Source organism: Vulpes vulpes, unplaced genomic scaffold (genome assembly GCF_048418805.1).
Source record: "Vulpes vulpes isolate BD-2025 unplaced genomic scaffold, VulVul3 u000000657, whole genome shotgun sequence".
NCBI classification, from domain to species: Eukaryota; Metazoa; Chordata; class Mammalia; order Carnivora; family Canidae; genus Vulpes; species Vulpes vulpes.
Genome location: NW_027325810.1, coordinates 384,540 through 409,024, shown reverse-complemented (window position 1 = coordinate 409,024; position 24,485 = coordinate 384,540). Strand labels below are relative to the sequence as shown.

The 24,485-nt window shown below is 50.0% G+C and overlaps 1 protein-coding gene across 3 annotated transcripts in view; it reads right to left on the bottom strand.

The window, feature by feature from the left end:
• ARHGAP25 (Rho GTPase activating protein 25) overlaps window positions 1-24,485 on the bottom strand; it is an 89,563-nt gene that overhangs the window by 41,585 nt on the left and 23,493 nt on the right. Inside the window, exons 1-2 of one of the 3 annotated variants that reach the window (XM_072746149.1) lie at window positions 15,374-15,510; window positions 5,673-5,869 (exon numbers count right to left, since the gene is read on the bottom strand). In XM_072746149.1, the coding sequence (XP_072602250.1) occupies window positions 5,673-5,852 (180 nt within the window). In that variant the 5' untranslated portion in view covers window positions 5,853-5,869; window positions 15,374-15,510. Of the gene's footprint in view, window positions 1-5,672; window positions 5,870-6,466; window positions 9,828-15,373; window positions 15,511-24,485 lie in introns of those variants that run through there. The other 2 variants (XM_072746148.1, XM_026017816.2) reach the window with 2 other exon arrangements.

Here is a 24,485-nt window from a genome sequence, read left to right as displayed (position 1 = left end):
GGTTTGCACACTTTCTGCTGCATGCACACTTTTTTTTTTTTTTTTTTTGCTGGCTACTACCTCGGGGATTCGCTGGTTTTACTTCTGTAATTTCTGAACTTTTGAGAGCATAAGGGCCAGAGCCCTAAGGAACTCTCAGGTCAGCTCAGGAGCCTGAAGGGAATACCTGCTTCTTGAGAGTCTAGAGAGAAAAATGTCTAAGACTGAGTGAGAAAAAAGAGTGGAAGCAAAAGAGGAAAAGGCGGAGGAAGGGGGGACAGAGGGGAAGTGGAAAGGAGGGGGGGGGACAAAGAGGAAAATATCTGTTCATAAAATATCTGCACTTTTCTACATTTCTCTAATTTTATTGCTTGAGAATAACCTCCACCTGCATGGTCCTCTTCATGTCCAAGTAATATCAGTGTCCTCGGGGGACAGGGCGGGGTGGGGGGAGCGGAAATGCCCTCGAGACTGTGCAGCTGGGCTACTTTGCATGACTTACGGCCCTGAAATAAAAAGCCGTGTTATTTTTAGACAAGGAGGAGCAGTGCCGGGCAAAAGAAAAGAAAAATTTCAGAGGCACCTGCCTCTTCCCAATTGACATGTTGTTTGATAGGCCTAAACCACTTTCATCCAAAAGCAGTAAAAATAAAATACCGAGCTCCTAAGTACCGTGAACCGAGCAGTCTCGAGGGGCCGGCCCTGGCTCCGCGCCCTGAGCACGTGGGCACGTCGAGCCTGGGCGAGGGCGCAGGCAGGGGCCAGGGCGGTTAGGTGGCTGGCCCAAGGCCACGGCGCCCGGTGGAGGAAGGCTGCGATCCCAGCCCCAGTCAGTGGGACTTGGACGTACCCCGGGGGAGGACGGCACCCTCAGGTGACATAAGCGGCCGACCGTACGCCCCTCAAGGGCCTTGAGCATCGTGAGGGCGGCCAGCAGTGGGGGGGCCTGCACAGGGCGGGGGAGGGTGTCCCCGTGCCCCACCGGGCAGGCGAGTGGGTGCACTGTGAGCAAGGGTGCAACGGGGGGACGCGCAGGCTGTGGGCCTCCAGCCCCCCCGCGGCCGGCCAGGCAGGGCCCACGGCCTCGCAGGGACTGGAGCCCACCCGCGGCCGCTTGCCAGGCTGAACCGTCACAGTTTCAAGGGACACGGTGAGCCAGTCGGCGAGCACGGCCGTCATCACGCGCTAAGTCATCTACGCTTACGAGGAAACCGCTCGTATAAAAAATAAAGGGGAGGATACTCGTGGCCCCCAGTTAGCGCGTGTATCTTCCTATTATTCCTGTTCATGTATGTGGTGGTGGACGTCCGCTCTGGGCGGTACAAAAAAAAAAATGCTCCAGGACCTTGTGCCGGGCGCCTCTCTTCCCCGCTCTGCGCTCAGCGGTGGCCCCAACCGTAGGGACTCAAGGCCACTCACAGCCATGGCCTGCCCCCGCCACAGACCGCGGCCACCCGGCCACCCGGCCACCGCGGCCAGGCCCCCGGAGGCAGGGACACGCCACAGGGCCCAATGACGCTGGGACTGGCCAGAGCCTCACCGCCGCGGGGACGCCAGCACGTTGGCCAAGCTTCTGTTTGGAACAATCGCCCTGATGAAGAACCTTCTGGAAAGAGCTACATCAGGCCCACCGAGCCCCAGGCCGCCAGAGCCGGGCCCCTCGCGGAGACCTGGGGGACATGTGGGCGCCCCAGGAGGCAGGCACAGGCGTCCCCCAGAGGGGCCCCTTAATCGACTGCGCCCTTCTCCTCTGCTGGACGTTAGGCTCACAGTTCTCCATTACGGACAGCACCGCACCTATCTTCTTTCTTTTGGATCATTTCCTAAAACCAAAATGACTCCATGTAAGCCTATGATATTTTTTTTTTTTTTTTGACTCTTGGAAATCTGGCCAATGGCTTTCTAGAAAGTTTGCACCAGCTCATATGCATATCATCAGTGTACACGAGGGCCTTTTTCACCTGATTGCTCCGAGATTACTGGGGTTTCTGTTTGAGATTGTTTTTTTTTTTTAAGAGATAGAATATATGGGCATGTTCTTTTTTTTTTTTTTTAAGATTTTATTTATTTATTCATGAGAGACCCAGAGAGAGAGGCAGAGACACAGCAGAGGGAAAAGCTGGCTTCATGCAGGAAGCCTGATGCGGGACTCGATCCCAGGACCCCGGGGTCACACCCTGAGCTGAAAAGCAGATGCTCAACCACTGAACCCCCCAGGTGTCCCTGAATTTTTTTATATACATGTGTTGGCTATTACGTTTCTTGGTAGATTGTCCACTTGTGTCATTTGCTCACTTTTCTATTGAGCTATTTGGACTTTTTTAAAAAATAGGTTTGAATACGTTAAATATTAAGTATATTTGTTTACCACATGCATACATATATAATATTTTCTTCCTTACTATTTGCTTTTCACTTTGTGATGTTGGTTTTTAAGATACAGTTATTTTTATTTATGCAATTAAATTAGCCTTTCCTTTGTGCTATTTTTGTTGCTTATCCTATGCTTGAAAAACACCTGCCTTCCAAAGATTATGCAAATAACTGCATTTTCTTCTAGGTCTTTTATGAACTCATTTTTTTTTTAACATTGAAGTTTTCAGTCCATCCAGAATCATGAATGGTGTGAAACAGAGCCTAGAAACATGCCTTTATTTTTTTTCCCAAGAATTTAGCTCAACTTTCATCTCATTTCTAGATGTTTCTCTCTGAATCCCAAAACAATATTAAATGATAGCATAAAAAAGTGCTTTGTTTTTAACAGATTTTTTTCATCTTAATGAAAGAATTGTTGATATATAAATCTATGAGAATATCCACTTAATTCTCATTCATAATAATATAAAAATATCAACTCAAATTTTCAACTAATTAGTTAAATAAATTATAGAATGTCCATACAGTGGATTATTCTGCAACCATTAAGAATTACATTGTAAAAGAATATTTAATTATAATAATAATAATAATTCATGACTTATTGTTAACTTTTTAATTAAAGAATATTATTATGCTAATTTGCATTTAGAATAGACTGGTTTCTAAATGTATATGTATAGAAAGGACTGGAAAAAGCGAGAATTTAGGTGACTATTTCTTACTAATGGGATCATTTTCATTTTCTGCTTTGTGCTCATCCTCATCTTCCAAATTTCCTACCATGCACACATATAGCTTTTGTAATCAAAGTATCCATAGCTAAAGGCAGTAAAATCATCTTTCTAATACATTATCATTTTATCTCTAAAAGCTTTTTAAAAAACTTTTTATACCTGAAATGAGTATTGGATTTTATCAAGTGCTTTTTCAGCCACAATTTTTCCTTATTTGACTTATTGATCTCAACCTATTGATATTCTATTCATAGATTCCCTTAAAAAAAAAAAAAACACAGGGCAGCCCGGGGGGCTCAGTGGTTTAGTGCCTCTTTTGGCTCAGGGTGTGATCCTGGGGTCCCGGGATCGAGTCCCACGTCGGGCTCCCTGCATGGAGCCTGCTTCTCCTTCTGCCTGTGTCTTTGCCTCTCTCTCTCTCTCTCTCTCTGTGTGTGTTTCTCATGAATAAATAAATAAAATCTTTAAAAAATAAAAATTAAATTAAACTAAATTTAATTTAATTTAATTTAAAGAAACAAAAACAAAAACAAAAACCTAGAACAAGCTTTGCTTTATTATCCCAGGTCCCAGGCTACTTTAACCCTGGGAAGATTTTGAGTTTCCTCTTTCAAATTAAGGGACAGAAGCTAAGACCTCCAATAATTTCTTTAACCTCTGTCATTAGTTTAATGCTTTCACAAAACATTTTTTTTACGCCTGCTTCATATCATTCGGGCCTGTGATAAGTGCAGGCCAGGTATGATGGTCTCGTTTCACGGAAGAAGAAAGAGGGATCTAGAAAAATTAAATAATTATCTGGCCAGACAGGAGTAGAGCCAGGAAAAGAACACAAGCTTGGTCATATCATACCTCTCATCGTCTACACCTCGTGGAAGCCAGCCCCACTGAGCTGTCCTTCGGGCTGACCTGGGAAGGCTAATGCGGTAGTGCCCCCTCCCTCACCCTGCAGACGGGAAGATGTGCTGCGTTGGCTACTCGTGCACCAGCCACCACCACCTTAGCCTATAGCTGCACCAGCCACCACCACCTTAGCCTATAGCTGCTGGGCTCTGATAGGGTCTGGGTTGTTCATAAAGCAGAAGGAAGTCTGGCTACCATGCACAGGTCACTGAGCAAGAACCCCGTCTGTGGTAGGGTCGCTGGCCCTTCTCCAGCCTTTGCAGTGACAGACACTCACAGCCTTCAAGCTGGGGAGGTGCGGGCTGGTTAACCAGGTGCTGGTCATGTGTCACGGAGCCCCAAGCTGATTCTCACAGATAACTGTCCTCTTCCAAAATGACTGTACTGTTTCTTTACATACCCTGCCACCCACCCTCAGTATCCTCACCCTTCTCAGGGCCTTTTCTTTGGATCCAGAAGGTTCTAGACCCCGTCTTCCCTAATAAGTTCCCTCTGGCCAAGCTCACTCTTGCACCTCCACCAATAGGAGCTCTAGATGGGGTGGCCCGTTGCCCTGGTTGCTCCAGGACAGGGTAACTGTTAATAGCACCCTCTTCCACTTTCAGGCGCCGTGATGGCCATGAGGACTCACTCTTCCCAAGATTTAGGGCCAAAGTGCTCTCTGGCCTCGTGCATTCCCTCTGGAAATCCTGTTGTCTGTGCTTTCAGAGCATACCAGGAACCTGACGACTTTCCTCCAGCCTGCAGCCCTCGCGGCCATTCTAAGCAACATAACCTCTCCCCTAGATGACCCTCGTGCCTCTCTCCTCTGGCCCTGACTCTCCTTTTGCCCAGCTTTTTACAGCGTAAGCCGAGCGACGTCCCCTTTCTGCTCGGAACCTTGCAATGCCTCCACAAGGCCCTCAGCACGACCCCTCGAGTCCTCGCAGCGGTCTTCGTCTTTGCTCTCTGCACAGTGACACTCGGGCCCGCTGTCCTCTCTCAGAGCCCGTCCCCTCTGCCCCCTCCGTCCCTGGCTCTGTCTCCCTGGCACTGTGAGCGCCCAGCAGACGCGCGCCACCGTCGAGCTGGGCCCTGGCCCTCCGGTCTGCCTGGGGTGCTCCTTCCCCGGATTGCCGCCCGGTGGCCACCTCTCCTCCAAAGTCATGCAGACCACCCTCGGTGAGATGCTATCACCTCCTTGATCTCCCCTTGACCCATTCCTTTTTTAAAAAAAATCTCATGGAACTGGTCATTTTATTGTTTTGTTTTGTTTTGTCTGTCCTTAACAAACCACATAGTCTCCGTATTTGTCCTCCTGTCTCCTTATCTTCTGAGCTCCCCACACAGGGCCTTTTATCCGTTTGCCTCGCTGGCCGATTTCAAGTACCCAAACCACGCCTGGTACCTAAGAGACACCCGGTAAACACCGGGCCCACAAGCAGATCCATTTGCCCGAAGGCAAGCCCGCTGTCTCTGAGCCCTGACACTCCGCGTCACCGTCTAGGCCATGTCAGGTCCAGACCATGTCACCATCAAGGCCAGGTCCCCGACCTCGGCGTCAGGGAGCCCCTCAGGGCTCACCCCCCACCTTGGAGGATGCCCCGCTCTGTCTGTGGTCAGCTGGCAAGTCTAAACCCTGGTGGAAGAGGGGGGAGGCCCGCAGGTGCACCCCCCAGGGGCCCCGGCCCGGCCTACCTGCGGCTTCCCGTCCTCCTCGTCCTTGTAGTAGCAGAGCTGCTGCGCCCTCAGCACGAAGTACCTCTGCTGCCAGTTCTTCACGATGGAGCGCTGCTTCTTCAGCCAGCCCATCTTGACGGGCCTCTGCAGCGGGCTGGGGGCCGGCAGGTGCAGGGTGGCCATCTGCTCGCCGGTCATCACACTCCTGGAGCGCGCTGCGGGGGACACGCGGGCTGAGGCGGCTCAGCGGCCGGGGCGGCGGGGGGACGGGGCGGCCGGCGACAGCCCGGGGCGCCCGGCATCCTGCACCCGGCGGCGGAGCCTCCTGGGGAGGAAGTGGCCGCAGCATCTGACAAAAGGCGCTTCCTTTTTCCTGCGGGGGCGTCAGTATCCGAGAGAGAAAGACGCAGAGCCGGGGTGCGGGCAGCTGCAGGGGTCCCGGGGGTCCCGGGGGTCCAGCCGTGCAGAACGCTGCCCCGTGCTCCCCCCTCCCGGGGCCTCCCCGCAGCCCCCCCTTCCCCTGGGGCTGAGGTCGGGGTCACCCTGGGCCCTTCCCTGCACTGACCACGCAAGGACCCCAACAGAAGATGACCCTGCCCCCAAAACACAGGAGGGGAATTTGAAGCCAGACCCTCCATGCGCTGCACCTCCCAGTTGGCTTCTGTTGAGCACTAGAGCCCTGCTGACCCGGCCAGGTCCACAGGTCCCCCCCACCTAGGGGGAGCTCCCAGCTGGGACAACTGTCTCCCTTCCTCCACCCACAGCAGCCGGTGGGCAGGCCTGAGCCCCGCTGGACGGCCCTCTGCACCCACCTGCCAGTTCTGCGGCAGTTCCACCGTGTGGGAGCTCAGCACCCCGCTCCTGTGCTGTTGCCCCTCCACCACCACCACCACCACCGAGTGCCTGCCCTCTTCTCCCTGCTGGGAGAAGTCTCCGGCTTACAGGCCCTGTCTTCAGCTTTTGTGGGTTCCCAGAACATTCATGACACAGCCAAATGCAGCCAACTTCACTTTGACCAGTTTCTCCGGCCGCTCGGAGACCAGTCCTTCCCTTCCTGGTTCTCAGGCCCTTGAGTACATTCATTACACAGCTTCTCTGAGCACCAGTTTCACCGCTTGTTAAACCAGGGTGATAACACTCCCTCCTCGGTGGAATTATTGCGGAGATGAAACAAGCTGGCGTATATAAACGTATGAAACGTGGGCACATACAACAGGTCCAAGGTAGGCGAAGGTGACTCGCTCATTTTATCGACAGGTGATGTCGCTTCCCACTACAGGGTTGGAGACCATCTCGGAGCGCCTCCTATTTCCCTCTACATTTCAAAATGTTGCTCCATCGTCAAGCCCCTTCTCTTCCTTTGTTCTTATCTTTAATGCATTGAAGCGACACCTTTTCCCATCGCTTCTGATTCCTTTCTTTCTATCTTCTTCTAGGCCTATGGTCTTCACCCTTTATTTATGCTTCTGGTATACTTTCAAATACCGGAACTTTACATGGCGTCGCAGGCTAGTTGCGTTCAAAGTTATCACCCTATCTATGTGTTTTACCCGTGAGTCCTTTCTTGCTGTCTGAAGAGGACTCTGCTCCCTTCGATGCTCACCAGGAGCTTATGTTCCTGTCATGGATCTTGTAGCCTGTAGTCACCCCTCAGCTCCCATCAGGGACTGGAGAGGTCATACTGTGTTGTCCACCGGGGGACGGGAATACCTGGTTCAACCTCCTGTCGGGTAGATGTCATCATAACAGTGCATGAACTCGGTTATAGCAAAAAGGAATCTGACATTTCGATGACAACATAGCAGCGTGCCTGCAGAGGGTATGCTCTATATCATGTGTCCTGGCACCCTGGTTAAGAATTTTATCTTAGATCTTGCTCCTCAGCTAACTACTGTCTTCATGATTTTCCACCTATAGCTCAAAGAACAGCCACTCTGAGGCTAGTCACGTACTCTGAGGCTGTGTACATGATCTGCAGGGATGATAGGAGGGTCTTGGCAGGGATACAACAGGAGGAAGGAATTTGAAGAACTGTGTACAGCTCTGTGTCTCTCTAGGTCAGAGACCATAACTTGTGAAAGCTCCTAACTGTCCTAGAAAGAGGGCAGATAGCAGACAGAGAAGAAAAAGAATGGTTTGCACCCACAATCTTTGGAGAAATTGGAGGACTGGGGCATTCTGACAAGTTCAAAAGGGCTCTCTTTCCTCTCAATAGCTTCAGCATAGCCTAGGCCAGCGTGACCATTCACCTAACGTGGTCTCAGACCTGGGAGGGAAGGCCACCCTCTGAACAGGGCCGTAACGAGGAACCTTCACTTGGCTTCTGGGGTGATGCCACCAAATGACTCCAGCCCAGAAAAGGAGAGAAACAAGCAGATGCTGCACGACGGTTATGAAGACTCAGGCCTCCCGAGCCCCCCAGACACCCAAAGAAATTGTCAGAACCACGATGGGAGAAACTAAAGGTCTCCAAGAGCACTGCAGAAGCCGGATGGGGAAAACAGAAGCCAAAAGGACACTGTAGACTGAAGAGAATTAACTCAGCATGGGACTCGCTTGCCGGGATGTTATTCTGTGGTTAACTCGGTGAAATGTTTATGCTCTGCTGTGACGAAACCGATGACAAAAACAAAATCTCCTCTAGGAACATCTGTGCATTGTGGAATGGCCTGACAAAGGCAAGAGGAGGGATGAAGATCTTATGTTCTCAGGCCTGGCCACGAGGCACTTGGATGCCCTTGTGACTGGTAGGCAACCACTTGCTCTGCCTGCGTACGGTCAAGGCCTCGAGCAACCACCTTTTGTATTCCAGAAATGATACCTTTCACGCATACATCCGCCCAGTGCTTCTTGAGTATTTGTTCTCATTCTCGCTGTGGGAGGTCTGACTATACACACTGGGTCAAGTTGGTGTCTGGATAGCTCAGTACAAGCCTCCAAGCTGCTAGAATCTGCCCCAAACACTGGAGAGGTGACAGCTGGGCCTCCAGTGAGCCAGTGACTAAGCAGGGGAGCTTTCTGTCCCACATCAGAAGCATCTCCCACCTTGGCCTTCAGCTCTGCTCATCAGTCAGGCCTATCATGAGACGATTCAAATAATCAGGGAGGAAGCCTGGTGGGCTTTGAGTGTGACTTGTTTTTGGCTAAGTTTCCTTATTAGTTCCTTTGAACAGTCTCTCTTCTTTGTGGGTGTGACTTGTTCCCACATAAAGTAAACAAAGAGATCTGTTACTATTAATGGAGCTGTTTCTCATAATGAAAATAATAACTGTGATAAGCTTCACTTGTGAGCCAGTCACTGCACACTTGAGTGCATGCTCCCAGCCCTGTGGGAAGGAGATCTGAGCCAGGCTGTGGGCTGGAGAGGGGGCTGCAGGCAGACCAGGCAAGGCAGGAAGTCAGAAGGCAGTTGCTAAGCATTTATAGAACACTCTGGGGAAGTGGGAAGTGAGGGCCTCGGTACAGTGAGAACCCCCCCTTACTTTCGTAGAGAGAGGAAGAAGAAGCCCTAGCCCTTGTGCTGTCCAAAGCGGTAACCCTTGCTGTGAGTGGCTATGTCCACGTCGATGCATTAAAATATATCAAATGTAGTCCCTCAGTCACACCAACGGCATCTGAAGTCCTCAGGAGCCCTTTGTGGCTCATGGCCACAGTACTGGACGGTGCAGATAGAGAACATTTCCATCATCACAGAAATTTGTACTGGTCAGCACTTCCTGGAATCTGAGTCTTATCATCACTAAGCATGAGACAAAGATGGATGGTAAACGGTGGGGCAGTATGTCATCCAGTAGAAAATCAAGCTAGAGGTCCCTGAGAAGAAGTGGCTTCGGGGGGCCGAGTGAGAAACACAGCCTCGATCCGAGAAGTGATATGGAGCCAGTTCACATACCTCGGCAAGGGAGGCCCAGGAGAAAATACGGATGAGTTCCACAATAGTACTGTGTGGGCTGAGCTTTAGTCTGCAGTATGGAGGGCACCAGAAAGAAAAGAAGAGACATGGAAGAAGTGCCACATGCCCGGGGGATGCTGTTTGTGCAGTAGAAGTTAGCTACTCTCTGCCCCAAGCTGGAGCAATGGAAAATTCTAGACAGAAGTATCAATAGAGAAGTTAGCTTGGGAAGCATTATCACTTCCTTTCTTCTTCTTCCCGTCTTCTGACCCCTAACCCCCAAAATAATCCATCACAAAATCTTCTAGGGTCTACTTTTGAGATATTTCTTTTATCTGCACTCAGTTCTGCTTCAGTTTAGATTCTATTCTAGATGGCTCCACTTATGTGGGTGAGATGCTAATAGTTCACCCAAAGCTGGGTATTTTCTCAGTATGTTGATACGAGCAGTGCATTAGTCTGGGAACCATATTTAAATGGATTTGAAAAGGAGTAGAGGGGCCCCTGGGTGGCTCAGCGATTGAGCGTCTGCCTTCAGCTCAGGTTGTGATCCCAAGAGTCTTGGGATCGAGTCCTGCATTGGGTTCCCACAGGGAGCCTGCTTCTCCCTCTGCCTGTGTCTCTGCCTTTCTCTTTGTGTCTCTCATGAATAAATAAATAAAATCTTAAAAAAAAAAAAGAAAAGAAAAGGAGTAGGAATTATACACTTCACCTGCAGAAACCCTCTTCAAAGCTACAGACCCATCCGTCCAACTGTCTATAAATACTTGGATGGAATCTCTAGGTCCCCATACTGTTAGTGAAAGTACCACCTTCCCCTGCCCACCTCACCGTTCCCTTCGCCTTACACCCACAAACACACCCAAACCCACTTCACCTCCACTGGTCTCCATGATGTGCTGTGAGCCATGTCCTCCCAGCCAACCCACCAAAGCAGAAAGCCGCCCCCCTCCACCGTCACCACAATCAACAACGCTCTCTCAGACTCAGCCGTCCTCTCTACACACCCACCGCCCTGCTTTTGTAGGCCCTTCTAGCCTCCCCCTGGATTCCCGCAGTAGTTCTCTGATGCATCTCTTCTCCTACCAGTGTCACCTCTGGTCCGTGGGTGACATGGTCTACGGCGTGGTCCTTCTAAAACACAAATCTGATCAGGTTACTCTCTTGCCTAAAACCTCCCATGATCCTCCCGCACCTTCATCACTAACAGATGCAGGCTAAACTCCCTCCCAGGGGTTCCCTTCAGTGCTTCCCGCCCCTTCTCCCCAGGCCTACTGCTTCCTCAGGGCAGCACGCTATTGTCTCTGCTGGAATGTTCTCCCCACCCATCCCCACCCACCTCCAATCTGACCTCTTGGAAAGCCCTTGCTTATCCTTCAAGGCTCATTTCAAGCCATATCTCCCATGAGAAGCCGGACTGCCCGAAGCCAGAGCCCACCCTGGGCTCTGTTCCCTCTACCGGGGGACATGACCATCAAAGCACTTCCCATCCTGCCTGGTCCTTTCTCTTACTCTGTCTTCCCTCTCCACATGTGCTCTAAGAAGAAAAAGGGGCTCAGCCTTTGGCCTTGCTCATCCTTATAACCCCAGAAGCCTGAAAGAGAAGGCACAGGCTTCTACATATGTAGCCGTGGGTGAGTCATGTTCTATCTCCGAGGGTTGGCTTCCTCCTCCCTAAAGTTGTGATAATGATATGTGCTTTGCAGGCAGCTGGTCTACACAAATGAATAATGATAACTGGACAGGCCCAGGTGAAGGCTATTATTACTAAAATGGACTCAATTTTATGTTTGATGAGAGAAAAGACAGGAGAGATGAGAGAGAGAGAAGGGATGAAAGGAGGGAGAGGAAGGGAGAAAAGGAAAAAGAGAAGATTGGCTGGACATTGTGCAACATTCCAGGTGCCAATCCAGAGGCCTCGTTGGGATGTGGAGTGGAGAAGGACAGAACAGGAGAGGCAGTTGTGAGGGGAACCACCCGAGGGGAGGAGAGGGAGGCAAAGACGTGTGAGCCCGGGGCCACCTCGGGTACGGTAGCCTCCATCTGTCCATTTGCTCTACCTTGGCTGAGCACACAGTGTGTGCAGGACCCGTGTCAAGGGTCAGGATATAAGATCAACTAGACACAACTCCGTCCCCAAATAGCTCATGGATCCGGGACACTTGTTTGTAAGGGCCAGAGAGGAGGTCAGAGGACAAAGTGGGTTTGAACAGGCAGGGGAATCCAGTCCTGGACCCCGTTAGTTGTTAAGCTGGACCAAGAGCTGTAGACTTCACGAGAGCTCTGGTGTTGACAAGTGGGGCTTGGGAATTAAGAAAGAGATCAGAGGGATGCTTGGGTGGCTCCGGGGTTGAGCATGTGCCTTTGGTTCAGGTCATGATCCCCGGGTCCTGGGATCAAGTCCCATATCAGGCTCCCCACAGGGAGCCTACTTCTCCCTCTGCCTGTGTCTCTCATGAGTAAGTAAATAAAATCTTTTAAAAAAGAAAGAAAGAAAGAAAGATAGAAATCAAAGCGAAAGGTGCAAGGGAAAGCCAGGGTATTGGAGTGACGTGAAAACCTCAGATCTGAAAAGTAACACAACAGATGTGCAGAAACCAAAGAAAAACCTGGGCGCACGGGACAGCAGCACAGGGGGAAGCATTTTTGACTTGAGGCTATGGAGATAAACTGAGATAGGAGATGAAGACATTAACTGTTCTCCTTGGCACTTCAGAGAGAGCTTGCAGCAGGTCTAAACATGGGGGAAAGGAAGTGTAGCAAGAAAATCCATTATCACCAAGGGTTTGGGGCTGGAGCAGGCAGGGGCTGCCGCCTAGAAGGGCAAAATCAGAGGGATGAGGCTGTCATCCTGGGCCAAGCGGAGCCCCAGGGCCGGTTCTGGCCCATTCCACATCCCTGGGCCGGGAGCTGTCCTTGGGAGCACGTGGTTCTTTGAGTGGAGAACCTCTGCCTCTGGATGGCTGGAGGCAGCCAAACACCAGGATAACAGCGGTGGTGAGAGGAGCCCCAGGGGTTTCAGCCCTATTCACCCTTTCTGCCAAGGCCCCGTGCAGTGCACACTCCTGCAGCCTCCCATGTTCTGCAAGAGGTTACTCAAGGGTGTAAAGCAAGACATGCAAAACCAAGACATGCTTTAAAGGCATTTTTGAGTCTCTGATCTCGGTGTTCACTCTCAGGAAGTGTACTTGACTACAAAGGTGGGCTGAAGGCCCCGGGACGTTCTCCGGGACGAACATCTTTGTGCTCTTATTGCGTGTCTGCAGGTGGTAAGTCGCTAGAGCCATAAAGAGGTTCTTGAGAGCACGAAGGACCGTGTCTTACTCATTTTAGTATCCTGAGCACCCTCATAAGGTCCGGCTCAGAAAAGTCAACTGGGAGGAATAAAGAAAAGAGAGAGAGAGGTGTGTGTGTGCATGTGTGCCTGAGAGAGAGAGAGAGAGAGCGTAATGGAGAGAAAATAATGTTGAATAATGTTCAAATAAAAGATTCATAGTGTGAATTTTTAAACAAAAAAACCTAGTCTCTCTCTCTTATCTCTTTTATCAACCAATCAGAAAAGTTAATTGGGCATTTCTTATGTGCAGGGCAGAGTGCTGGGTAATAGGTGGGGTTTAAAAAATAGAGGAAACTGTTTAGATGAGTGAACTTGAGTCTTGTGGGGTTTCAAATATTTACTGTGCACCCCGGCATACAAAAATGCATTCCACCATCCGCTGTTCCCAACGGCTGTCCCAATCCCAGCCCTATCCCTTGACGACCTCAGCCCCATCACACTCCCCACGTACCGAATGGGGGCGGGGATTCATGATCGGTCATGGATCACGAAGTGCCAGAGGGAAGATTAACATCTAGTCGAGGCTTTCTTTCTGGTAAAATCAGAATGAGTAAAGAGTAGCGCAGATGAAGAAAATGGAACGGAAGCTCAACCATCAGAACGCAGGGTCCCGGGGGGCAGGGAGTTCTATCTTGTTTCTTCATGAACCTAAACTCACCGCCTAGAAGAGCATCTGGCCAGTTGAAGTTTCCCAACAAATATCTGCTAAGTGAATAAAATAAGCATTTTAGAATGAGATGCAAGTCCCTATCGGGTGTTGTACACATGCAACAAATGTTGGCCAAGTTACCCATTCGTGGGACTTCTAGACGGCCTCACCCGCGCCCGCTCAAGCAGGGTGGCCGATAGACGATGGTAAACCCTGATCTAATAATGATGCGCACCAGTGGGGATATACTTACTGAATATGCTCCGTGCGCCAGCCACAGTGCAAACGCTTCTAAATCTAGGTTCATTTCATGCTAACGGGCCGCGCCCTCTCTGTCTCACAGACAAGGTCATCTCCGTCTTAGAGGCAAGGAACTGAAGCTCTCGGAGGTGAAAGGCTACGCCCCGGTCTTCCTGCTGGAAACCTGATCTCAAAGCCCCGTACACACACCTGGGCGTCATGCCCATGGAGCAGCGTGTAGTCCAGTGGTAACGAGAAGCCCCTAAACTGGGAATCCCTGTGTAATATCGCCAGGGTCAGGGAGTACGCGGGAGGTGAAGGGGAGATGGTGCCACCCTTCCTTGGGCAAGGGACCAAAGAGCCTCTTCTCCAAACCCATCACAGGAGACGCTGCTTCAACCTCTATCCATTTTGCCTCAATATCACGCATAAACCATCTTGTGCTACTTTTTCCCGCCCACCACAGGCTCTGCAAGCCTCAACGGGTCTCAGAAGGACAATGACAAAAGATGGAACTGAAACCTTGTGCCCATCGCTAAGCTGTGCTGACACCCTGGCAGGAAAATGGGCATAGCCGGTGGTCCTGCCTCGTCTGGCCGGCGTCGGCCCCAGCTCATCAGAGGACACCCAAGGGTTCTGCCCAAAGCCCGGTGGGGCGGCAGGGAGGAGCTGACCCGGGCCCGGCGTGCAGCTGGCGGCTGGCGGCCCACCCAGGCTGAGGACGGGGCTGCGGGGGAGTCGTGCACGGCGGCAGGGCCCGTCCCTCTGTGCGCAGCCCCCCGACAGCCTGCACGCCCGCCCACCGCAGGCCGCCTGCCCAGCTCCCGACACTGGGAACGCGGCCCTCCTGCAGACGCTTGGGTCTTGGCCGTCGGAACCTCCAGGCTCCCCTTCTCTGCTCCTCTCTTGTCCCTCTCCAAGGCAAGCTGCCCTCCACGTCAAAGCACTCCGGGGTTGAGCATGTGCCTTTGGTTCAGGGACGTGGGGACCTTCTCACCTTCAAAACCCGGCCCTTAAACCTTAGGAAAACTTCATCCTGTGATTACTCTCCCGGATTTTCCTTTTAATCCTACATGATTTCTAATTTTTTATATGAAAAACTTTGCCACCGGCAGAAAACAGCAAGCCGTAGAGACCGAGGGGCGGGGGATGGCTCTGTGCCTGTGAAATCAAATCACACGGGCTTCCCGGGACGCTCACTCAGCCATGAGACCCATTTACATCACTTAACTCGAAGAAAATATCTAAAAGTCTTTCTCCGAACGCCTGCCCCCATTCCCAGGAGCTGAGCAGGTCTAACTTTCCCATGTTCTGCGCTTGTAGAAATGCCCGTCATCGTCTGACAAGTAAGCACTTCAACCCTAGAAGAGCAAATTGTGTTTTGGAAAGGCACTTAGGCCAGGCCACTGTCTTTCGCAGGAAGAGGTTTAGAACGTGGTCTCAGTGGCCATATAAAGGGGAGAGAGAGAGGGAGTGAGACAAGCACCGGGTGGGGGTGTCAGAGAGGGAGAGACAGAGAGGGACGGGGGCGGAGACGGGGCAAGGGAGGGAGAGAGCCGCTGGCTTCCTGTTTCTGGGCCTCCAAGGCCTCCTGCACTTACAAACCGAGTCAGGCCAGGGCGCCTTTCCAGGGCCGCCCCTCTGGCGTCCACATCTGGGAGCTTCTGTGTTTCGTAGGAATTTAGAGCCCGGTTGCCTTCTGTGGGTCTGTCTCCACCGTTGCACCACCCGAGGGCCCCTCCCCTCCTCCTATCTTTGCATAACAGGAAGCCCCGTGTAATAACGAGAAGCTTGCAGAATTGTGAGTACTTCCTACTCGAGGCTGCGGGGCTGCCTCTTGCTCAGCAAGAGGCGGAGCGCAGTGGGCAGTCGGGGGGCACACGGCCTCGGGGGGCAGCGCGGCTGGGTGGGTGGAAGCCAACGGCCTCTTCGCACATCAGCGCCAGGAAGGCCTTGGCGCGGGGTGGCACTGGGGCCCCCCCTTAGCTCCCGGAAGGCCCTGCGTGCTGCTCACGTGGCCGTGCTAGGGCCAGGAGGACCCTTCCATGGTCACTGTTGGTCTTTTTTTTTCTAGCGAAGAGGTTCTGCTGAGTCACTGGCATTGACACATAAATAGCACTTTCCAGTGCCTGACGGATTCATATTCTACAAGCCCGGATGAGTTCTAGGATCCCAGTGTTTCCCAGCAGCGCCCCAGCCAAGGCCATGCTCAGGACTGGCCCCCGTGGCCAGGTCGAAGGTCACCCATCCTGTTCCCGCAGCCTTCCCCTGCTCTTCAGGAATAGTGATTTTTTGACCTTACGATCCTACTAAGAGTGTGGACGACGAACAGTCCTTGTGGCGGGTTGGGCCTGGCATACGAGCCATGACAGGTTTCTCTTATTCTGCAACCTAATAAAAAGATTCCATTAAAAATAGAGGTAATTAAAAAAAATAGAGGAAATTAGGCTACAGGGAGAGGGGAGATGATGCCAATATATTATTAATGAGTTTGCTAGCTGTGATCAGTCAGCGTGGTCAGGAAACAAGATGTTCCTACTCTTTTTTTTTTTTAATAATAAATTTTTTATTGGTGTTCAATTTGCCAACATACAGAATAACACTCATCCTGTCAAGCGCAAGATGTTCCTACTCTTAAAGGTGCGAACATAAGGATGAGGAATAAAATCACATAGCATCCGGGGTTTGCTCTAAAATGTCTCAGCAAAGGAAAGAAAAGAAGAAATAGAAAGGGACGGTTAAATGGGCCAAAATTCCAATAACTGTTTAATTTCAGGATTGGATACACACGGAGGTTCATTACACTTACCTTCTAGATCGGTGTTTGAAAAGTGCATGAAATAAAAAAAAATCTTTTTCCAGATTCTATTAAGTTTTTAAAAATACATTCTATGAGGTTTCTTTTTCTTTTTTTTTTTTTTCCCACACATCCACGATTGCCCTGAACTCCAACTTGCTCATTTTCCCAGGCCTGCATTTGCAGACCTGTTAGTTATTCCTCCGAGCCCAGCAGAGTGACACTACGCAGACGTTACACCACACACGGACACATTCTTCCCGGACGGATCCTGCCCCTGCGTTCCCCTGTGCTGTCACTTTATCAGTTAATGAAGGGGAAGAGCTGAGGGACTCCTGATGCTCCCAGTTATGGATAGTATTTCCTGTGAAAGTCAACTTTTACCCAAACTGTTAGCGGCGGCGATGGCGTGTGTGCGTTTGTACACGCGCATACGTGCACACACACACCCTTCCCCACGGAGGGAGAGGAGGAATGGACGGCTGCACCTTGACAGCCGTGGCAAGGAAGGCAAAGAGGCTCCATCTCGTATGACAATCCCTTCCTCCTAGGGGTGACGTCTGGGGCATCGGAGGCCTGGTACAGCTCAATGGGGGGAAATGGAGTGACTGGATGGGGGTTTGCAATGCCAGACGTGGGACAAAGTGGTAGCCCACAGACTTCACTGCAGCGCGGTGGGTGGCCCGCTTGACCTTCGCTCCCCCAGCCCCGGGAGAGAGGCAGGCGGCACAGTGCAGGGGAAGGTGTCTCTGGGTGGGCACCACGAGACCTGGGTTCAAGTTCCAGCCCAGACACAAACCAGCCGTGTAATTCTCTAGGCCTTTCTCAGCCTTCATTTCCTCATTTATAAAATCAAAGGATGACAATAAACCGCCTTGAATCCATTTCCAACTCTAAATTTTTTTCTGATTAATCCACAACACGTCTTTCAGCCGCTTAATCTGTGCTGTAATCTTATTTTAGGCGCCATGGGTCTAAATTTGTCAATTCAGTTCTATATCATGAACATGGGCCTCAGGACGCCTGGGGGGCTCAGTGGTTGAGAGTCTGCCTTCAGCTCAGGGCATGCATGACCCCAGGGTCCCGGGATCGAGTTCCACGTCGGGATCCCTGCCTGGAGCCTGCTTCTCCCTCTGCCTGTGTCTCTGCCTCTCTCTTTCTCTGTGTCTCTCATGAATAAATAAAATCTTAAAAAAAAAAAAAAAAAGAACATCGGCCTCCAGCAATGCATTTATTTAACGGATTAAGAAAAATTGATTTGGCAAAAGACATATTCTAGGCAGTTTTAATTAAACACAGATGGTTTTGCATGCCCCTGGGTAGAGTGTTTGAGAATTCCACTGTTAGGCTACAGAAGAGCCCCTGAGAAGTCCCACTGATAATACAGAGTGGGAGGTACAAAGACAGAAGCCACTGTAACTATTACTCAAGGGTTGACAAGGCAACAGGCTGTGTGGTCGACTTCTTCTGGAGTAATAATATCTTAGCTCCCAAATATTACGGACCCATCATCCTCTGCGTATATCTCCGACTCTAAACCAGACCTCACATATCAAAAACTGTAAACCCATCCGTGCTCTTTCGACCAACGAAAACTTCTAGTGTTTTAGTTAAGGAGATAATAAGGTTAGTGTGTTAAGTTTATTTATAAGGATATTCACTGCAGTACTATTGTTTTAAAAATGTAAACTACTAAATGTCCAACGACATGGAATCAGTTGAATGAAGTATGGGATGCCCATAAAATAAAATATTATATAGACTTGAAGATGATGTTATTGGTTTATAATGACATGGGGAAATGTTGAATGGACATTAAAATTAAAAATTACTTATTCCAAAATAGTACATACAAGGTGACTCCATTTTGTCAAAAAAAAAATACACATGCACACCCACATACACACAGTGTAGCACAGGAAAATCATAAATACAAATGTCCTATAACACAGAAAAAACATGATAGCAAGATTCACACCAGACTGATGTAGGGTTAAAAGTTATTTTCCCCGAGAGGTAGGTATATGGGTATTCGTTATGTCTTCTCTTTGTTGTCATTTTTCAGATTAAAAAAAATTATTTGTAATAGCTCCATGTTACCTTTCTCTTCTATGAACTTCAGGCTGAGTCTCCCAAAGTGAAGATTTTAAGACTAAAGTAAGTGAATCGAGAAACAGAAATCAGTAAGGACGATCTGTCCCAGCGTTAGAAAGAATTTAAATGTACACAATCTAAACCAAAGGGAAAGGAAACTCCAAAAGTTTTGAAATAGAGCATTTCGGGGGCTAGTTATGTCATCTCGGGCACCTCACCCTGTCCTGCCTCGTGGGAGAATTTGCCAGCAGGCTACAATATATAAATGATCCTTTTGGAAATATAAAGTAGGTCTAGACGAGCTTTATTATCATTAACAGGAAGAGCTTCTGCAGAGCCAGTTGCTCCATATACAGAATGAGGAAGTTTAACTGGCTGCTTGCTAAGGTCCTCCTCGACCCCCAAGTTCTTCTATCCCCCCCCCTCCCGCCCCCGTTCACCGTTCACCGGGTTGAGGGTCAGAGAGAAGGGCAGCAGGAAGGAGGGATTCATTATTTGGGAAAGAATCAAAGAGAAAGCGCTCGGGGAGGAAGGGCAGGAGTGCAGCATCAGGGAAACCACAGAACCCGAAGGACCAGACCGTGTGCTTTGGGGCTAAGCAGGGGCCATCCTTGGGGAGACAGGAAAGGCAGCGGGGATGCCAGAGGGGGCACAAGAGGATGCTGTGAGGGAGCCCAGGGAGGAAGGAGCACCTCGGGGTGCGGGGACCCAACCTCCTGGCACAACAGACTCATTTGCAAACTGCCATTGAAATGACAAAAAGTTCCTTTTGTAAGAAGATGGGAAAATGTGAAATGAAAGTAAAAGAAAGATGTTATACCTGCCTGCTTCTGGGGTGGGAGGAGGGTTTCTGTAAGATGTGGGAGGGCAGGGCTGACCCACCTGCAGTGCAGTGTGAGTGCAGGAAGGGCCACCTGCAGGGGTGGGGGGGAGGTCCCAGGAAGGTCCCCTCCGGAGAGGGAAGAGCGGCACTGGAAATGGGGGACGACGGGGACCCCAGGAGCCCTCTGAAATGCTCAGAGAATAGAAGCCTGGGGAGGGGTGTCATTTCCAGCTTACCCCACGCGCTGAAAGTCTGGCCAGAGAAAAAGTGGTGGCCCCGTCCTGCCGGCTCTTAAGCGGGGTGGTCACTGTACCAGCGAGAGTAGGGGACACTTTTCCAACTACTCTGGGGCTACCAGAAGGAGAAAAAAGGGAAACCTTTCAGAAGGAGAGTTACTCTCCTTACTCTGGATGCTTCTTTTTTTTTTTTTTTAAGATTGTATTTATTTATTCATGAAAGACCCAGAGAGAGAGGCAGCAACAGAGGCAGAGGGAGAAGGAGGCTCCCTGCGGAGAGCCTGATGCAGGACTCGATCCCAGGACCCCGGGGTCACGGCCTGAGCCCAAGGCAGATGCCCAACTGCTGAACCCCCCAAATGTCCCCCCTGGATGCTTCTTAAAAAGTTACGCTTAAGCTTCTCATAGTGCCCAGCAATTTCCACTTCTAAGAATGAACTCATGAGGAGCGAAAGCACAAAAAAGCACAAACTTTCATGGATGCAAATGTTCCCAGCAGCATTTTTCTTAGTGGTCAGACTGGAAACAACCCAGAGGCCACCAGCGGGGCTGGATAAGCACAATCAACACGAAGCGGCCCGTCCAGGCAACGCTCCCCAGACGTAGCAAGGAAGGGGAGAGGTCCTCGCGCATCCTACGACGCGGTGAGCCTCGGGGACAGCCCGCGGTGGAAGAAACCGAACGCCCCACCCGGCACCTTCCAATCCCCTACGTGAGAGGCCCCGAGCGGCAAGGCTCTAGAGACAGCGCAGATCCTGGTTGTCTGGGGCTGCGGTGAGGGCAGGGGAAGGCTGCAAGGGGCAGGAGGGAACTTTCTGGGGTGATGAGGGTGTCTTAAAACGGGCTTATGGTGATTGCTGCACATCACTATAAATTTACCAAAAATCACTGAATTATACACTTACAATGAAAAAATGTTATGTATCGTACCATAAAAGCTTCTCGGTAAAGTTGTAAAAGGAAAGCTCAAGAACTAGGAATATTTAGCGCCCCCCCCCCCCCCAACACACACACACAAAACCCACACGGAAGTACGGAAAAGCACAACAGTCTCTGCATAGAAAAATAAGGAATAATTCCTAACTCACTTTATAGAAATCATTTTGAATAGGCCACAAACTCCACAAAGGTTTGTTGCCTGTTTTGTCAGGCACGTACCCCAAGTGTCTAGAACACCCCAGGAACGTAAGAATACTTCAGCATTGGAAAACCTATCCTAGTAGCTTTGTCACGGTTTAGTAGACCAGTCGGTCGGAGAACTAGGAAGCCGCGTGTTTCCAAGGATTGTGAACCTATGACTTGATAACGTTCGATATTGATTATTTGCAAAGTTGATGGTCGCCAACAGAAGACTGTCTTGGGGGGTAAAGACCGTGTATACAGGCGGGGGGTTGAAGGCACACTCTGTGTCCCTGAGAAGTCGACGGCTGAAGGGAGGAGGGAAGGCTCCTACATGCGGGGGGGTCAGGTCAGGTGTTGGCGGTCTGGGCTGTGGAGGAAAAAACGACGACGCGCAGGTGAGGCACGTCACGGGAACAGGTAACAACGCAGCAGAGCACTCTCTGCACGTCCACGGCGTCGTCTAACCGAGGGCTGCCCCCTGGATGAAAATGTCCACCGTCGTGACATTTTGCAATGTTGGTTAAAAAAAAAAAAAAAGATATTTCGGGCTTTGGCAGAAGAGATCATTCTACAATTCAGGAAACACGATCAAACGTCAATGCCCATGTCTCGCGTAGAGCTGCTGACTTGTGAGAAATTACCGGGCTCTTGCTTTGCTGCAGGACGATGTCCTTCCCCGGCGTTTCGAGCCATCTCAGCCCGTGCCTCACAGTCCTTGAGTGAGGCCTTGCAGAGTGCAGAATTTCCCCTGTGACTCTGCTACTGACATCCTGCAGTTCTGTTTCCTCTTCAAAGCTGTCACATTTTATCAGCTGTCTGAAAACAAGATGCTTTGGCGGGGGTGGGGGGCGTGCTTCCCTTTCGTCGCCCCAGGTCCTCACAAAAATGTCAGGATTTGTTTGGTCTGCATCTGCGGGCAACCGTGGTGCACCTGTGCGGCCCAAGCTTTCTCGGTGGCGAGACACAGGCCTTTGCCCTGATGTGTCCCTTTGCGGTGGCCCTTGATGGCTCTCGCCGCCTCTACACCAAGTCTCCTGGTACCCGCTAGGAGAACCCCAAGAACATCACGCGCTTTCTTTTTCCTTCATCCATGTGTTTGCTTTCAGCCCATGGTCACTGAAGGACAAACAAAGCTGTGAGGTTCTGGGTGCAGAAGATGAAGAAGCAGGAAATGCAAATAGACAAACAGGAAGTGGAGGAAGGGGAACCACGAACGGGGGACTCGGTGACTTGACACCATGACATGCGGGATTTGCTCCCAATCCGGAGTCCCTCTGGCCTGGCGCAGCTTCTAGCAGAAAAGACCTTTTCCAGAAGGTCTGGAAAAGTCACTTGTAACGTTTGGGTTGGGTTTGTTCTAAGGCAGTAACTTCACTAAACTCAAGGTAGACGCTAAACAGAGTCATTGGACCTAAAACAACTGACATGTCTTATAATACACTGGCACGTGGCACATTTAGACAAGAAATGGTTAAGATTTTCATGCAGAATTTTTTTAAAAACTGGAAGAAAGGACTTACTTCGCGTGCTCGGGAATGAATCATATGTTTCCTCTTCGGTGCTTTAACGCCACCCTCCTCCCACCCTCTTTCCTGGCATCCCCTTATTGGATCGGCTGCGACATGACATGGCTTCACATCGGACCAAAGTGGGATGGAACTGTACCCAGACCTAAGAGCAGGCCCTGAAAACATCTGTTCCTTTGAATATATGGGGAGATGGGGAGATGGGAGATGGGGAGATGTTTCAAAAAAACAAATCGATAAGCATAGTGAGCTACTCAATGGCACATTACAGTCCATTGACCTATAGCATGACTTTGTGACACCGGGGTTGGACGTATTTTGGGCGGCGGGGGAGTGGGACATGAGTTTCCAGAATATCATTTCTACTTGTGTAATTTTGAGAAAGAGGATCCAGAGTGACATTCTAGAGGGTTTGGCCCTAAAAACAGCACGGGCCATTCCAATCTTCCAGCACTCTCCCCTGCGTGATTTAAAAAAAAAAAAATTACTTTGGAAAATGTGACTTTTGTGATCTTTGGGAGGAAGCCTGGAAAGGGTGGGCTGATGGTTCCTAGTGACACAGGAAATCTGTGTTTGTAATGCTTAAGTGTGTGGGTGTGTTCACGTGGGCGGTGCTGGGGAAGCAAAATGAAAGAAAATGTTTGCAGACCTTTGCAGGCAGGAGCTGAATGAGAAACCCAAAGAGCCCATAGCATTTATGAAGCATATTTGGTGTCCACAGAATATCCTGGATTGAGATTGTCAGAAACAACCCTTGACATCGAAAATACAGTCTATAGAAGAAAAATTTGACACTGGACTCCATCTAAATTAAAACCTTTTTCTAAAAACAAAACAAACAAAACAAAACAAAAAGCCTTTTTCTCTGTGAAAGGCACTAATAGAACGAAAAGCGAGCCACAGATTGGGATGAAACATTTGCAAATCACATATCTGACAAAGGAGTTGTATCCAGAAGATGTAAAGAACTCTCAAAATTCAACAACAAGAGAACAAACAAACCAAGTTTTGAGGTGGGCAAAATATTTGGGCAGACACTTCACCAAATAAAAAAGATGCTCGACACAGTGAGAGGCCACTACAGACATATTAGGGTAACAAAAATAAAATTTCAGAACAAACTAACAGTATCAAGGACAAGTAAGGATGAGAAGCAGCTAGAATCTTCGCTCACGGCCGATGGGATTCCACGGCTACTTTGAAAAACAATTTGGCAGTTTCCTGCAAAGTTCAACATACCTTTATCCTATGTATGACATCATACATACGTATCATAACTCAGCAGTCCCACTTCTTGAAGTTTCCGCGAGACGTAGGAGATCTTAACGTTCATGCCCAAGCCCACAGGCACATACTTAAATGTCCAAAAATTAGAAGCAACCCTAATGTCTCTCAACCGACAAGTGGCCGCATCGTGCAGTGGAGCACTGTTCAGCCACGAGAACGAAACCGTTGAGTCAATCACGCAGTAACCTGAATGGATCTCAAGCGCATCCTGCTCAGTAAAAGAAATCGGAATCCATCAGCTACGGACTTCACGATTTTACTTACGAGACATTTTGGAAAAAAGCAAAACTATAGGGACGGAGAAGAGATGAGTGGTTGTGCAGGCGGAGGGTTGGTGAAGAAGAGTTGAGGAAGAAGAGACATAGGGGGACCTTCTTTGCGATGACAGAACTCCTTTGTGCCCTGATTACGGTGGTTGTCACAGGACTCCAGGCATTTGCCAAACTCATGCAATTGCAGGCCAAAATGAATAAACTTTATGACATGTCGGTTTCAAAATCATCCTTTCCATCTGCTCAGCTTTGCTGCGTGCCTGTCACACAGAACCATGCGGCATTCTCACCTCCTCGTGACCTTCAGAGTTTCTGCAGCTAATGCGAGTTCTGAATGGAAAAAACAGGTGTTTCCACCGGTCAGCCGCAGTGGCTCGGCGAGGTGAGTGGCCTCAGAAAACACGGGAGCATGGGGAAGATTAACACGTCAAGTTAAAGCTCTCCAGATCTTTAGGGATCTTAGGGATCAGGACCCCAGGGTTGGCGGTCATGCCCTTCATTTGGCTGGTCTCTTCCATGGGCGCCAGGGAAGGTCATGACATGCCGTCCCCAGCAA